This window comes from Poecilia mexicana, unplaced genomic scaffold (assembly GCF_051168715.1).
Source record: "Poecilia mexicana isolate PSO_F unplaced genomic scaffold, ASM5116871v1 scaffold_11, whole genome shotgun sequence".
Classification (NCBI taxonomy): domain Eukaryota; kingdom Metazoa; phylum Chordata; class Actinopteri; order Cyprinodontiformes; family Poeciliidae; genus Poecilia; species Poecilia mexicana.
The window spans coordinates 19689939-19707680 of record NW_028263380.1 but is presented as its reverse complement, the minus strand read 5'-3'; the positions used below and the strand labels follow the sequence as shown (position 1 = coordinate 19707680).

Below are 17742 nucleotides of genomic sequence, written 5' to 3'. Positions count from 1 at the left end.
GGATTCAAAACGATTGCTTTTTTATGCATGGAGTGCTTTTATTTGATCAGGATTTGTAACGATAATCAGCTTGTTGACGTTTTATTGGAGCTGTTACACATTAACTCGTGAAGTCCAAAGAGTCAGTGGAGGTCATGCCAAGAGTTCAGATATTTTTATGGTTCTTTCACTGAAGACAAAAACAGAGATAAATGGGAAATGTCCCAACCGCAGAGCTCCATAAATATGGAGAAGCGACTGAGAGACTTTATGTTGTTTAATGTCTTTTTTTCTTTTCTTTGTGAAAGTATTTCACATAAAGTGGTTTAACTTGAAAATGAAAGTCCAACTGCTTCCTCAAAATGGCTATATAAGTCAATAATTGAGTTGTTTTGGTTTTAACTCAGAAATTAAAGTTCATGAAGTTGATTCAACAACGAGAGACAAATTGTCCAAACACTGTTTTTAAGTTCATTTATCTTGAATTGTGAGTTTTAACTCACTGCTGCAATTTGAAACAAATAATAATTTCACAGTATGCAAGAAAAAAAGGTTTGACAAAATTAATAAAAAGTTAACACAATTTACTACGGTAAGCTTATCTTTCACAAACTCACACATTTAGGTTCAAAATATAAAACTTGTTACATTTATTTGACTTAAAGAGTAGAAGATAGTATTTTCAAAAGGTACTTTTAATCCGACAAATCAGTCAATTCAGAAAATATTTGATCATTTATTGAAAACGTGTGAATTCCAGACAGTATTTTGCTTGTTTATTTCAATGTCAAAAAGTAGTAAAAAGGAGAAAAATGTACTAAATACACATAAACGACTGCCAAATTTAGGTTTAAGATAATTTTACCAACATGTTTCTTTGGCCTGGAGGTAGTGCTAATGTTTTGTAGTGAGTCCAAACTAGACAGAAAAGCTGAGAAAGAAACTAAATATTAGCGTGGCTTTATAACTTTAAAGAGTTTGACCTCATCACCCAAAATAAATCTTCAAAAAATTCTGACAAAAAAGCTGGTTGAGAATTATAAGAAGGAGTAATGAAGTGCCAAAAGAGTTTTCTACTAATTTTCTTTTAAGAGAGTAAGCCCAAAATTATTTATGCCCCAGGAAGGTTTTTAATTACTTTATTCCACCCAGATAAAATGATACAGACATCTCTCAAAACAGAATCAATTAGTGTAAAAGAGGAATCAAATTTATAAAAGTGTATCTTTTACTTTTGTTTTTTTTAATGTTTTATTTAGAAAATGTCATGTCATAAAGGATTCACTGATTAATGAAAATGTTTTGGCACAAGATGTGGAAAGCCACATCTTGGTTGGCATTAATCAGAGAACTGAGGAAACTCCAGAGGAGCTGCAGAGATCCATAACTCAGGTAGGAAAATCTGTTGGCATGGCAACTGTTAGCTGTACACTAAACCAGTAAGAAAATAGCTTTTTATTGAAAGAAAAACAAGCTGTTTTCCAAAACACTGGAAGTAAATGTTCTGCTTAGACTAAAATTAAACTTCCAGAACAAGAAAACACGAAGTGTGGCAGATTATTACCAGACACAAAAAGAAAAACCCCTCAAGCGATTGGATAACTAAAAAATATTTAAAAATCTCTGTTCAACTGGAGACCATTGAGTTTCTGGTCAGTTCTGCCCCCTTGTGGCTGAATGTTGGTAACTGCAGACAAACTGATTTGTAGTAAAGTATTGCTGTATTACATGATATATTGAAAAAACTTTTATTGTACAGTTTTTATTGGGTGATTAACATTGCCATTGGACCAATTATAAATTACAACTTGATGTTTGGACTTTGGCTTTTCATAGCGATGGCGACAGAAGTAGCAGTATTGCTGAATTTTCCTCACTTTATAATGTTAACATGTTCAGATTCCTACGAATTCCCTGTTTTGTTTATATCAACTACGAATATTATTACTACTATTATTTTTATGGGTTTGTACAATGAAACAGCAGCATTTACAAAAAGATTAGGATCCAGAAATATAGAAAGTAATCTAGATTGATATCAATGACAACAATCTTCTAACAATAGTAGAAGACATAGTAATAGTTGAGGAGAGCAGCCGAATCTAAAACGTAAAGTAGCCAAGTTATAATTATAATAGTCATAGCAGCAGTAGCTGTATGCTTCCACCTATACATCATGTCCAATAATAAATTAACATTTCTACCATTTTCTTTATTATTTTTTAATATTATTATTATTATTCGTAGTAGCAGTAAAAATATGTAACAGTAATACCTTAATAATTACAGACGTTTGTGGAAATGATACAAACAAAATTAAAAGTAACGTTTGCTAAAAAAAAAAAAAAAAAAAAAAGATAAAAAAGTGAACGGAGACAAGGTTTTGATAGGTCCGAGTCGTGCGACGTACATTGCGTCATTTCCTGTTTTATTTTGACAGATCGCGGCAGTCACGTGACCTCCCGATCATATGACCTGCCTGATAAACAGCATGAAATGGGCACCAGTCAGTGAGTGACGGACTTGGTTTTTAGTTCAGGTGGCTCTTTTGGTCACTCGGCTCCGTTTTGTTGAATTTTATCTGTTCGGAGTGAAGAAGAAGAAACTTGGAGGAGCTGAATCAAACATGGAAACCGGAAGTTCGGCTTCTGCTGTGTTCTTACTGCTCAGTGCGCTGCTATCCGGATGTCTTTGTGCCTACAGCCCGGCTCAGGTACACTGAAACTGTTATTAACCGATCACTATTATGGTATAACACTGTTATATGCTGGTCGAAGCAGGTAAAAACCGCGCTAATAAAGCTGTTGAATGTAGTGGTTTAGTTAAACCGAAATGGAGAAATTCAGTTATGTCATCTAGTGTCAAACTCCACCTGGTTTATTCCAAATTTACAGGAACCAGACTTTCTCGTAAGGCTGGTTTGGATTCGTGATTTTTTACAGGCTTTTGGAAAAAAATATATTCCAAGCTGCTTATATCTGCTGAAATGTTCTTTTGAAAAATGTCTTTTTTTCGCTTAACACACACAAATGAACCATTGCACTATTACAAATACTCTATATAACCTACTGTTGTGTATGAAGAGCAAAATGAAAGTAAATGCCCTAGCAGGTTGATATTTACAGTGTGTTAGATTACATTTTTTATTCAATTTTTTATTTTTTATTCAAATTTATTCAGTTCCACCTGGATACAGTAGTTTCACTGACAATAGGATTCCCAAGGTTAAAACTCTGCATATCTTCATATCTCAAGAGGCGAATTTCAAAATAAATCGGATTTGGGGCTAAAGATGCTAGGAGCCCCGTCAATTCAGATTTCCCATATAATATTCTACTTTCTTATTCCTGTTTGTTTGGTTTTCTATTTAACATATCTGCAAAAATGCTCTCACCAGCTATATTATTAGGTACACTGGAAGTGAAGCTAAAACTGAGTATCAGACGGAATAAAAACTTGGAACTTGTGGTTTAGAAACTACCAGGGTTGTCGGCGCCAGATGGACTTGTTTTTGCATTTCAGAAACTACTTTTCTACCACTATCTCTTGGGTTTACAAATAATGAATAATAAAAGGCAACCATAGGTTGAATAACCACTGAATACAATCAAGGTATGATGAATACCATTGCAACCTTAAATCAGAAGGGCTCAAGTAACAGACGGTCTCATCACATGTCATTTATGTCAGCTAAGAATAGAAAACTTTGGCAATAATTGGCACCAACTCACCAGAACTGGATAATAACAGACAAGAAAAACATTTCCTGGTGCAGTGAGTCTTGATTTCAGTGGCAACATTCAGATTATTGGGTCAGAATTAGGGGAAAATAACATAAAATAACTTATCTATCCTGCCTTATCAATGGTTCAGGCTAGGGCTGAAACGATTCCTCGAATGATTCGAGTACCTCGATTACTAAAATTTCTCGAGGAAAATTTACCTGCCTCGAAGCTTCGTTAATTTATGTTTTATTAGTTAGCGCACCGTGTTCCGGCCGGGACTTAATTTGCGTTGCGCGGAGCTCTCACTTCCGCCTCTGAGTTGTTGACAAAAGTTAAGTCTCAGCGGCATAAAGTCCAATCTTCAGGATTGGCCCGTGGGGATTTTATTGATTGATGATAATGCCCGACTTTTTATCGTTTTTGGGGAACTAATAAGCATCCTTAAAATGACTGGGGGAATGCCTGGAGTACGGCAGCATTTCTCCTCCGGGGCTGCTGGTTGAAAGCGAACGGCGGGAAGAGCGCTGAGGTGAGCGGATAGACTGAACAGGGCGGGTGGCTGAGTAGCTGATGCTTACCGTGTAAATATAGCTTTACCGACGAACCGCACAATAAACTTCATCGTACATGGCTGGTAGATGAGTTTCTGAGTGTGACCAGTGAAGGTGTCGTAAATATCCCGTATTGCTTCCCCCCGTGTTCGTCCCCCGGTCTAACGGTTCGTCAGTCCGCTGGTCTATTTCCTCCCCTCCACCCCATCTTACGTTCGTTCATTCGCCCTCTCCTCCCACTCAGGCGACATTTCCCGTATTTTCAAACTCAAAGCGTGACAGGTTAGGTGGCAAGGTGAGTTTAATTAATCTATTAAACTCACTGAAGATGAATACATAAACTAAAAGCTGGATTGTAGACATTTTTTATAAGCATATTTGTGAGCCTTCCTCTTTGTTATTAAATTCAATATAATTTCAGATTTTTCTATAACTTTTCTTCTGGTTAACTTAGAAAGTGAGCTATTATTGTTACAGGTTAGTTTTCTAAACTACAAAAAAGCAACTGTTAGGGATGCTCAAATATGAAAAATTGGACTGATAGTAACACCGACCGGTATTATGCCAGATTTACCAATATTTAATTTTATAATTTTTTTTATCCGATTACTCGATTAATCGTAAGAATAATCGATAGATTACTCGATTACTAAAATATTCGTTTACAACAGCCCTAGTTCAGGCTGGTGGAGGCATTGGGGATATTTTATTGACACAGTTCAGCATTAACTAAGCACTACCCGAGTATTGCTGCTGATCATTTCCATCTCTTTATGATGACTTCCTCTGCATTATCCTACTTCCAGCAGGATAATGCACCATGTCACAAAGTTTAAATCGCCTTAAACTGGTTTCTGGAACATGATGGTGCATTGTTCTCCAATGGCCTCCACAATCACCAGATCTCAATTCAATAGGTCAATTTATTTGGGGCCTAGCATCATGGATACACAGCTGATAAACCTGCAGCAACAATGGGGCTCTATCATGTCAACATCTGAAATCTCTGAGAAATGTTACTGATATTTTGTTGAATTGATTCCTCAAAGAATTTGATCAATTCTGAAGTGACCATCTACTCAGTTTGTAGAAACGTTATCCAAAGAATGTAGTCTTCTTATCTGCGTGGAATATTGCGGACATATTCAACTGAGAGTCTCACATTTCAGATTTCTAAGCCGGGCCAACCAACGAACAGAGAACTTCTGGACGATGGCGTCAGTTTTCTGCACCATTTCTTTTTATCAACAGCAGCGGGGAACGTGAACGAAGCCGTTCAGTCCGTGTTGGTCACGCTTACAGATACTGAATTAATATTAATAGTCGCCTCGTTTGGCTCGGTACTTCTCTCTTCGCAGAGGAGGATGGCTGTTTACGGCATAGACAACTTCCAGCAAGATTTTTTTTATATTTACAATAAAATGTACAACAAGTTACATAAACAGAAACTAAAAGAACGATGAGGCTTAAGGAAGGTAAATGAGCAAAAATTACAAACAGGAAAAGGTTACAAATAGAAAGAGGTTACAAACAGGAAAAGGTTAAATATGGCAAATTAGGGCAGTTTCCGGTAAGCTTTTTTTTTTCCGGTAAGCTTTACAGAGTCGAACCGGCGCATTACACATGACAGACGTTAGAAGTTGGGTAAAATTTTAAACTTCAACAGATTCCATGCTTCCATATCGTTTGTATGAAGCAAAACAAAGAAAAAGGGGCTGGGTTTTTATTTTAAAACTTTTTTTAACCAGACTTCTTGCTCCTAGGAATTTTTTCTGTCTCCTCAAACCTCCAGTCAGTCGAGGGAGATGATCGTTTGTACTGAGCCAGGTTCTGCTGGAGGTTTCTTCCTGTTAAAGTGGAGTTATCGTCATTAAATATGAAAATACTTGAAGAAAGAGCAGCATTGTTTAAAACTGACTTTGTTTCAGGTTTATGTAATGTTATAGTGTTATATACCATTATAGTGAATACCTGGTGGTACTGCCTGAGTTTATTATAAAAACTAATTCTCAGTCCAGGGTTCCTAAGAATGGTTGTAAATGCCATAATGGAGGAGCATTGATGTGATAACTTAATGAAGGCGGCGTAAGACAGAGGAGGAGCTTCTTAAAGAGACAGACGCATCAAATTTAATTTGTTATGGTTGATAAATTCAGCATTATTATAACAGCTAAAGGTAACATAGTTACTTGATTGTGCTATAAAACGGCACAACGTGCCTGGAAATCTATATTACCGCCCTTTAAGAAAAAACTTTCTAAGTAGAGTTTGGTTGTTGCTGATAATATAATATATCCAGTCATTCCAGATGTTAAACTCCAAAGCTCATTAGAGAGGAATTTACACACATTCCAGTATTATTCAGGTGTAATCATGTTTTCTCCACCTGTTTGCTGTTTTTTCTCACAAACAGAAACGAGGTGAAGTTCCTCAAGCCTTTGCTTTGTACTTCCCTTTCACGCTTTCGCCAGACTGTAACAAGACTGCTGATGATGCAGATATTTTTTCATGCCTCAACCTGTTCTGCTCTCAAACATTCAAGCTATTCATCTTTCCCTTTGTCAGCCTCTCTTATCCTCGACGCTAACTCTTTACCATCTCGTCTGTGTTGCTTAGCTTGACCCTCTGGTGTTTGAGGAGCAGCTGCTGTGGGTGAGCGGCAAACAGGGTCAAGTGAACACCTACAGAATCCCGCTCATCACTTTTACTCCACAAGGAAGCCTGCTGGCCATCGCCGAGGGCAGGAAGTCGTCGTCCAGTGACATAGGGGCAAAGTTTATCGCAGTGAGGCGATCCACTGACAAAGGCAGGACCACCACACTGAAAAATATCAAATAAAGCTCCACATACTTATGGGTTTTGGATAGACTCTTGCATCACCTTAAAGCATTTGGTTTCCAGAAAGTTGAAGTCTGTTTCATTTCCATCACCTGCCACAGGAAACACCTGGTCTCCGACCGCCTTCATAGTGGACGACGGCAGCTTTCCGGATGGCTTGAACCTGGGCTCCGTGGTTGTGGACGAAGAGACCGGTTCGGTGATTCTGATCTACAGCATCTGCTTCCACCTGTACCACTGCAAGCCGGCTAGCACCATGATGGTGGAGAGCTGGGACGATGGCCTGAGCTGGAGCCGACCCAAAAACCTCTCGGTCCAGCTGGGAGTGAAGGCCTTCGCTCCTGGGCCGGGATTCGGCATCCAGGTGAGAAAGCAGATCCCCGATATGCTTGAATAACATCGCATTAGAATTCCCCAGTTCTTCATACATGAACTTTGACCTCTATGAAGAGGTCAGCATGTAAGAATCCTGATTGGACTCAATAAGACTTGGGGACCCCTTGTAAAATATATTGATAACTTTAAGTGAAGAAGGATTGATTTGATCTTTGATGTGATAAGATATCAGTCGAGGGGAAAGGAGGTGGGTGAGACCTGAAGTTTAGTGATGCACTGATTGCAGTTTTTTTACTTGCTGATTCCAATTTTGGTCAATACCAGTTTTCTGTCTGAATTGTCGCTAAATATAACAAGAAAGTTGCAGAGTTGGCAACAGTGAGGTGAATATTGTTAAATGCCAACGTGTAAACATGACCTGGAGGGTCGGCCTCTCTCACTGCAGAGCAGGAGAGGCCAGTGGTTGATTTTTAGACCTTTGCTGAGGGATCAGTAAGTATCAGCTGACCCCAAAATTAAGGAAATCGGTGCCGATAAATCGGCTGCCTTTGTTGAGTCCATAGTTCTTGCTAGCTAAATCGATGCACCTCTAATGAGTTGTTCTTGTTCATTTATGCCACTTTTGTTCTGTTTTTGTATTTTCTTTATGATTTTTTTTATGGCCAAATTGAAAAAGAAGACAAAATTTCTTTGTTGTGCTTTGATTTTTCATGACGGATCCCTCAATAAAACAGTTTGTTACACACACGCTTCCAAACTGCAGCAAGTATCCTTGAAAAGTTTTAAATTAATGTATCTAAAATTAGACATTTGTAAGTTGGCCTTAAATACGTTAACACAAGTCCTAAATTTTATTGGGGCATTACTATTTTTATGTTTATGTAGTTTATTTTTCTCAGTTGAGGCTACCGCTAACTAGCTACTAATAAAACCTTGCTAGCTAGCTTGCCCTTTTGTTTATCATTGGTAAGTGTAAATTATCTCCAGATGGCTGGATGACACTTTTGTTGCCAACCCGTATGATGCTACGTCCCTTGTTGGCACTACTATATAAAATATGCAGTTTTTTGTACATTTCTGTTATGATTTAGGTCTTAAAGTTTATTCATAGTGGTCTTAAAAAGGTCTTAAAATGTGTGAGTCAGTGAAACCTGCAGAAACCCTGGCGTAGCTGTGCTGGTTGCTGGGAGACGGAGCTGGGAGGCTGCAGTTTAAAATGTAGTTTTCAGATTGTCAAAGTAAAAATTTGCCATCATATTTGTCAAGGAGGAGAAAGAAGTTTTAGGTGTACAAGCAGAACTTCATAGGGTTTACTACAACTTTTGACAGCATTCACCAAGAGTATGCACCCAGTGCTGTACTCCAGGTTAAAACTATTTTTCAGGATGCCACACTCTGTGTAGTGGCAGCATTTTGACTGAAACCCTGCTGATAAGGTGATGGGAACAGGCAACACTAATGGTGCTTCCTCCTGATCAGTGTTACTGTAACTGATGGTGGAGATGCAGAAAGTGCCAAAAGCGAGGAAAGCAGCAGCAGCAGAAACCTGTTTAGCGAGTTCCAAGAAAATATGAGAATAATTACCTTCAAATTGAGAAGGTTTGCCATGTTTTCTGCAATCCAGCCACATTTAAATCAGTCCTGGAGGGCCTGCAGACCACAGCTCTGTTTTAATTTAACCACAAATAAAGACTTTTCACTGTAAAATTAGCTAAACTTTAAGCTGAATGGCCTGTTTTACAGCTGCATTTTATTGCGGTCATAGGAAATCACATGTACATGTTGTCTTTCACATCACATGCACATAGTTAAAGGCCTGAGATCATCATTTTAGAAGAATCTTTCTGAGTCATTGAAAAGGTATCCAGCTACTCAGTGAGCTGCGGTGTTTATTTTATTTCCTTTATAGCTGAACATTGAACAATTGTGGTATTTTTTAAAATTCTGCTTACAATAAAACAGGAAACAAAATTAGTTCTTGTTTCGAGTCAGAGGGGGGAAAAATCACCTTAAAAGCCTCAATAAACATCTGATGTGGGCAAAGTTATGTCGATTTCCAAGTTGCAAATGTTCTAAAAAAAACATCCATCCGGATCATTAAAGCTGAATTTTGCATTTCATTTTGTTGTGTTGCTACACCTAGACTTGCCATACTCACATATTAATGTAGTGGCATTTATCTGATCTGGTCACAGTGGATTTGCAACATTTTGTCAGTTTGTGGATGAAAACTGTTTCTGTAAAGCAACAGAATCATGATTTTTATTCTTGCTGTTTAATTTGGTGTGTTGCTTTCATACATTTTTCACTCCATACTGAAAATAAACGTCCTAATTTTCCATCCTTGCCCCCATTTCTAAGTGTGAAATATTGAAATGCGTGGAAATTTAGCTATTTTTTCATGTAAGCTGGAGCCGGAGTAAACAAACCAACATGCCATCTCCAGTTTTAGGTTGGATCAGGCCAGGATGCAGCGAGGAAACCCGGCTTTATGGATCCCTCTTCATGGCAGACCACTCTGCACGTGATAACATGGTTTTATAGCAAATTTACCCACAAGCTAAGCCGGCCACAGTCCAATAGTGATGTGAAACCTCTGAGATGGTGTCAACAGTTTCTTTCTTTATGAAATGAAAACGTTTCCCTCTGCATCAGCTCAGATGTTGTTAACTCTTAGTTAGAATCCCAGCCTCAGTCGCTTGATAATAAAAGTTGTTTTGCTTCTTTGCACATGACAGCACTGAGTTATTATAAGCAGTTTTCTCATTAATAGTCTTGGCATTTTGTTGCAATCCAGGAGACAGTCGGCGTGAAGCGTCTCCAGGCTGAGTTTTATGTTGAAATGACTTTTAAAGGGGAAAAAATGTTTGTTTTTTCTTAAAGCGTGAAAAATGTAGCTATATATAAAAGTTAATAATAGAGTGTGAAAAGAGCAGATAAACAGCTTCCAAAATGAGGAACAACTGTTTGTTAGATCTGAAACCATCCAGCATGATTTTAACCTTTTATGTTTTCAAAACAACATTTTATTGATTCACTTGGATGATCTGTTCTCTTAACACCCATACATCACGTTTTAGTGATTTTATTATCTGTTGGTGGATAAAGAGAAGTTAAAATTATCTCCCTGATTACAACTCTGCAAACACTACTGGCCGTTGCATCGTCTTTGTCTGCATCTTTCTGCTACGTGATGCAAGCTTCAGGCAGATAATTCGTTTGATTTGCTTCCATTTTGTTTGTTTTCCTGTGGATTTCGGTGCAGATACTCGACAGGGCAACGCTTTGTGTCGGGCCAAAGAAAAAAATAATGTAAAGAAATAGCTTTTCTTTTTGTTTTTGCAAAGTTACCAATAGCACCATTATGGGCACCAATAATTTCTTTACTTTTTTCTAAGATGACAAAACTTTATCATATAAGATTTGCAATGCGTGTCTTTATCCGACATAATAGTTGTTATGGATTCTTGGTTTGTGAATTTTTCTACACTTCTAGTGTAAGATTATGCTGTAGCAAAGGAAGATAGATTTATTTTTATGTGTTTTTCAGACCTCCTCCAAAGGGGAGGATGTGATTGTGGAAGTTGCTGGGTATTTTGGGGACATTTTATTCCTGGTCCAAACAGGAACGATGGACTTTGAAGGTGCTGTTTACATTGCGGACGCCGGATTATCGGCCACTGTGTCGCTACAACCTGTAAACAAAATAATTAATGAGTTTGTTCCCTCCTTTGTCTCTTTTCCTACAAAACAGACCTTGAAATCTTATAGTTTAGTATGAAATAGAAAGTCTGACACCCTTTAAGATACATTTATATATTTTCATTTTCATTTAATTTGATGCGGTTCCTCACTCTGACATCTCTCTCACATGGTTGCAGATGAAATTAGAAGCTTTTTTTCCCCCATTTGTAAGCAAAACCAACAGAAGTTGTCCAACGCTAAAACTTTCTCTTGATTTGACATCTCATCTCTTTTGATGTTTTTATTATGCATCCTTTGCTACAAATGATCAGCCACAAGTTAAAGGAATCCTATGTTATTGTATTTTTGGCTATAAAGTATTTGCTTTCTTATTTAAAAACTGAATTGAATTATTTGTATTTTGTGTTTTTAATACTGTATATTGAAAAATCTGCAGAATGTGACATTTTTTATTTTCGATTACTTGATTAATCATCAGAATAAACAATCAAGTTACTAAAATAATCATTTGTTGCAGCCCTAAACAGCACTCTGACAGTTTGTGTCCAGGATGTGTGGGGTTTGCAGCGATATTAGCTGCCCTTTTCAGACAAAAACTGTGTTGTGATGCATTCATTCTGTTTACCTAAAAAAATTGTAAAAACCTGTGTGATAACAATAAGAGCTATTAAATTCTGAACCCTTTGTGTCCTTTTGTGCTATAGAAGCGCCTTGATCCTGCAAAGGGGCGGTTGGTGGTGTGCGGCCATGGGACGATCGAGGGGGACGGAGTGTTTTGCATCCTGAGCGACGATCATGGAGAAACGTGGCGCAACGGAGCAGCCCTGAAGAGCATCCCTTACAACCAACCGAAGAAAGCTCAGGACTTCAACCCTGATGAGTGCCAGGTACGTTTCTGTCCAGACAGAGAGGATTGCATGCTGCAGGATCCCATGTTTTGTTTTATTTATTGCACTGCTTGTAGCACAAAGATGCTGTTTTCTCCAACTATGACTAAGAAAACTCCAAGTATCGTCAGTTGTGTGGTGTGCAGTTCCAAATGTCTTTGGATTTTGCTTTTTGTGTATATTTAAATGTTTTAAATGTTAATAGCAGGTAAAGTTAAGTCACTGAAAAACAGCTGATGTTAGACTGAATCTGAGATCTATCTCCCCCTGCTGGCTGCTTTGTTTTTTTTTTCCAACACAAAATCTGGTTTTGAAAAGTTTTACCACAAACGCCAAAGGTCCTGAGGGGCTATCATTCCCTTTTTACAATTAAAAATGAAAATAAATAAATAAAAAATAATTCAAACATGCAATATTACAATTTAAAAAAAGAGAAAGAAAGGAAATACTTTATGTCCAACATAGTTTCTCAAGTGTTTGCCTTAATAGAAGTAAAGATTTCCAGCTTTTTATATTGAATGTTTTTTTTTATTTTGCTGTCTAGAAAATGTTTTTATTCTACAACAATGAGAACTTAATTTAAAAACCCCTCGCTGCATTTATCAAAGTTTAAAGAATGATTGTGCTCAAGTCTGTTTTTGAGGAAAAAGTCTCAGGAAGTTTGAGATCTGACTTACTATGACATCAAAATGAAAGTAAAAAAATTAGGATTAATAAAAGAGAAATGCTTTGTGTTGCATCCAACATTTTTTAAAATATAAAACAATTTTAGATATATATTAAAATATATTCCAAGGACTGCAGACGGTTCCTGGGTCCCTGATTCAGGACAGGATAATGGATGGATGAACAGAACAAAAACAAAAGAAAGTAATTACACATTCTACTTAAGTTCAGATTCCATTTTCCTCTATATTTTCACTAATTAAAACTCAGTATTGGATAATATTGTCCCTTACTGTAGGCTTTTTGACTACATTCACTGCTTTTACAAACAATATGTAGATAGTAATGTGTAGTAAATGATGCTTTTCTTGATGTATGATTGCCTCAACTGCAAGGTTTCAAACCTCTGCTGATGTTGCACCAATGGTCTCCATTTTAAATTCTATAAACAAATTAAATTTTGGTATTTTTTTATAAAGATTTTGAGCATTTTTATGCTCTGGAAAACAAATCACTATTCCTAACATACCTCCTTTCTTTCGAAACCTGTCCGTTTGTTTCTGCCTTCCTGCAGCCCGTTGAGTTGATGGACGGCAGCATCATGATCAACGTCCGGAACCAGAACAACTACCACTGCCACTGCCGCATCGTGGTGCGCAGTTTGGACGGAGGCCTGACGCTCCCCGTGGAAGAGTTGGTCTTCGACACCACGCTGATTGATCCCGCAGTCGCGGCTGGAGCTCTGCAGAAAGACGGGGTGCTCTACTTCACCAACCCGTCCAACGACCAAAAGAGTAAATACTTTTACAAATATCCGCTTTTGTTGGTAAAATCAGAAGAGATAAAGCTACCTAGCTACGTTCATACTGCAGCCGGAAATGACCCAATTCCGATTTTTGGTTCGCCTTACTGCCACCTGTACCTGATCTGTTCATAACAGTCTTAACACAGATCGTTTTTTTTTTTTTCCGAACGCGACCCAGCCCAGTTGGATATCCGATCTTTTCAAATGTGACTTGAATCCTAACGGCCAGGTCGCGTTCATCCGAACGGAACGTCATTGATACTCGACAAACGTCACTATTCTGCGTCCTGATATGCGCAAGTGGGAAGAAAGACAACAAACATGGCGAACTACAGTGTGGATTAAGTTGTTAATATGATGGCTCTGATCGGACAACAACTTTAAAAACGATACGCTTCACTGTTAGCATCCATGTTTACTTCCGCAAACACGGTGCTCTTTCTTTCTTTCTTTCTTTCTTTCTTTCTTTCTTCTTCTTTCTTTCTTTCTTTCTTTCTTTCTGTCTTTCTTTCTTTCTTTCTTTCTTTCTTCTTCTTGGGGGTTAACAACAGACGTTAAGTAGCATTATCGCCACCTACTGGTATAGAGTGTGGTTCATAAGGATCTTAATATCTATCTATCTATCTATCTATCTATCTATCTATCTATCTATCTATCTATCTATCTATCTATCTATCTATCTATCATAATCAAATTCTATGAAGCAATTTAGTTTACTTTAAAAATCAAATAATGATTTGTATATGCTTACTTACTATCCAAGTTCTTTTTTAATAAAAAACCCAACCTTTTCCTTAATAGTTTCAGTTTCTCTCTTCATATAGTTTCTCTCTTTTCCATATCTACAAACACTGAGCACTTCTTTCTTTTTCATGGCGGTTGGTGAAACACTGAGTATGCTCTCTATATGTGATGTTATTGCTCCCTCTACTGCGCATGTGGGACACTTTCAGGCCGTTTGCAGATCATACTGGATATACAGGAGTCTCATTTATTTGGAAGTGTTTACAACAAAAACATTGTAATTGGGTCCATCCAGGCCGCAGTGTGAGCGTAACCTTACTGAACTCTCCTCAGGAGTAAACCTGACGCTACGGTGGTCGCTAACGAACGGAAAAACCTGGGAGAACAAAGCCGTCCAGATCTGGCCAGGGCCGAGCGGCTACTCCTGCATGACATCTCTGAACGATGACTCTGTAGAAGACCAGAAATACATCTTCGTCATTTATGAGAAGGGCCACAAGGACATCATTGAGACTATCTCGTTTGTGAAGATCCACCTGTACGGCGGCCGGTAGGACGCGCAGGTCGGAGGTAAGAAGAAACAACTCCACCAGCAGTCAATCGATGAAAATATATTCACTTTCCTCTGACTTCCTATTTAATTCTGTTTATTTCTCAGATCTAAACCCTAAAGGGAAAAAGGATACAAGAAGATAGTACAACAACTTTCTCAGGAAGAGAATAAGAGACTTTTTAAACACACTTAAAAATGGATGTTGGGAAAAGGAGGCCCTGCACTGTGAATTTCTGGCTTCTTGGTCTGTTTTTCCTACTTTTATTATTTTTATAACAAAATCTTATTTTGCCAAATAATTGATGAGTCTCAATTTGTATTTTAATGGACAAAGCCTGGCTAAACAGGAGATTCTTGGGGAATACAAATGAAAGAATGATTCAGAACTGCAAAAACACAAAGTCTGAACAAAAAATGTTGGTCCAGTTTCTACTGAAAATATCTTAGCACACTTGAAATAAGACAAAAATAACTTACAAGTAACTTTTCAGCGGGAAATAGGAGTTTGTTTAAGTGAATAATTTCTTAATATTGATGAAAAATGCTAGTTCCACCGGCAGATTATTTCATTTATAACATGCAAAAAATGTCTTGCTATAATTGAAATAACTTGCCAATGGAACTGGAACTGTTTTTTAATCAATATTAAGAAATTATTCACTTAAAGAAACTCCTATTTCTTGCTGAATAGTTACTTATAAGTTATTTTTGTTGTATGTCAAGTGTACAAAGATATTTGCACTGGAAAATAGAGCAGAAATACTTGGTAAGACTTTGTGTTTTTGCAGGGATTTATGCTATTTTTACCACGTCAATTATATTGTTTACTTTTAAACTTTGTCTTTGAAGATGCTTGGTGGACTAATTTCTAAAAACAGCAGAAAAAAAAATGAAATTTTTCCTTCTACTTCATGGAAAGATTTTACATGGGAGTTCTAGTCCGGCCAGCTCCTTGGAGACGACATGCGGGCCAAATCCAGCCTGCATCGAGTCGCAGCTCATGGATGATGTTTGTGTTCATTCTAGATGCTGAAACTACGACTTCTGTCTTCATTCAAACTGTTTCTGATGTTAAAAACCAGAAGGTCTGAATCAAGCTGCTTCCTAGAGTAACCGTAATATCAATGGTTATCACTTTAAATAATGTAACATATCAGTACATAAAAAGCGCTGTGAAGCACATGTGTTAAACTGGAGGCCGGTGGGCCAAATCCGGCCCGCCGTAGCTTTTTATGTGGTCCTCTAGGTTCTAGACTAAACATTAAGTCTGTTTACTTATCATGTTTTCAGTCAAATCAATGCAGTTTTTATCTATTTACTACTAAATTATATCAATCAGTCCCTTCAGTTTCTTGTGAATTATTATGGAAATTCATGCAAAATCAACAAATCCCATCACATTTTTGTGCCTCAACGTTAATTGATCTCAAGTTATAGTCCATGATCTATACAGCAAGGAATAAAAAGTCGCATTTACTGTCATATTTCCAAATTAGCACCATAAACATTTTGATTAAAAAAAATAAAATAAAATAAAAAATCACAAAAACAATCGCAAAATTCTGGAGGGACTAAAAATATATTCAACATTATTTAATTTTAAGAATTCATTAATATTTTTAACAGTTTATCGATACATTCTGGCACAACCGGCCCTTTAAGAGCATTTTTGATCTTGATTTGGGCCAAAGTGAGTTTGACAGCGCTGCGCTAAAGGTACTATATTTGACAGCTTGGGAGGTTTGATACAAAGAAAGAGGTTCTATGTCAGCAGAATGAGCGAATTTGTAGGAACTAATATAAAATATGCAAACTGGTTGAGAAAAATCCGGAGTCTTCTGCAGAAATCTGACATTCAGAGTAAAAACAACCTTTTTATAACAAGACTGGATTCTCTGCTATGTAAATTCAGATTTTTATGCTGTTTATTCACTCTAAACTAGAGGACTTTATACATTTTCCAGTGATTTTGACTGTTATGGGTTTGAGTTTCACATGTTAGGAAAAAGCACAGGGAATAACTGTGAAATTAGATCCCACTCCACTTTTTAATCTTTCCACAGTTTCCAGCCACTGCAGTCAAATCCTGTTTCTAACATGAAACAAAACTTTTGTTTTTAAATTGGCCTTATTGTTTTGGGATTTCATTGAATGTAACACTCAGATATCTGGTATAGCTAACCTACAAGGTAATTACTTTCTTTGTAATTCATTTGAGTTCTGAAATTATGTATTTTCTTCCCTCCATAAATTCATGCATGATTATTTTTTGTTTTATGTAATTATATAAAACAATATAAATAGTCATATGGGATGATGTACTTATATATTTTTGTAATTATTGTTGAGTTTAAGTGATTTAAAAACAGTTGCAATGTTGGTTTTTTGTTATATTTGTGTGTGAAAGAGATTAGTGAATATGACCTAATTATCATTAAATACTTTGAACTCACTAAGATTTTTCTACGGTGGTCAGATGACAACAAACATCTAGTTTCTGTCTAAACACAAAATAATACCCAACAGCGGTTTATTTCTTTATGTTTTTCATTACAAGACACTTTCAATCCATCACTGTATGCTGGTGGGAGACTGTTGCTTTTTGAACCTTTTCCTTGTGACTTCATAAATACAAATTCCCAACATGTTATTGTTTTGAGGGACTGCTGTTCAAATAAATAAAATCAGTTTGCTGATAAGGTGTCATATTTATTTATGGAAATTATTTAACCTGTAGACTTGAGTCTGACCCTGATTCCTACTGCTGTTAAAATAAAAAAATGATCCTATGAGAAGTGGGATTGGAAGTTATAACCAGGAGGTTTTAATGGGGTTCAGTGCAGTGGACTCTTAGTTTTTACAGAGCTGTATCTTGTCATTATGTTCAAAACTATGTTTTTATCCTTTTTATGCTAAACTTTTATGTTTTTAATTTTAAAACCAAAAAAATTGA

At 37.0% G+C, this 17742-nt stretch overlaps 1 protein-coding gene across 1 annotated transcript; it reads left to right on the top strand.

The window, feature by feature from the left end:
- Window positions 1–2390: 2390 nt before the first annotated feature.
- On the top strand, window positions 2391–17488 carry neu1 (neuraminidase 1). Its single transcript, XM_015009818.2, has 7 exons — window positions 2391–2692; window positions 6872–7061; window positions 7195–7457; window positions 11839–12021; window positions 13262–13481; window positions 14570–14806; window positions 14895–17488. The coding sequence occupies exons 1-6, from the start codon at window positions 2606–2608 to the stop codon at window positions 14788–14790; spliced, it is 1164 nt and encodes a 387-aa protein (XP_014865304.2). The 5' UTR covers window positions 2391–2605; the 3' UTR covers window positions 14791–14806; window positions 14895–17488.
- Window positions 17489–17742: the final 254 nt, after the last annotated feature.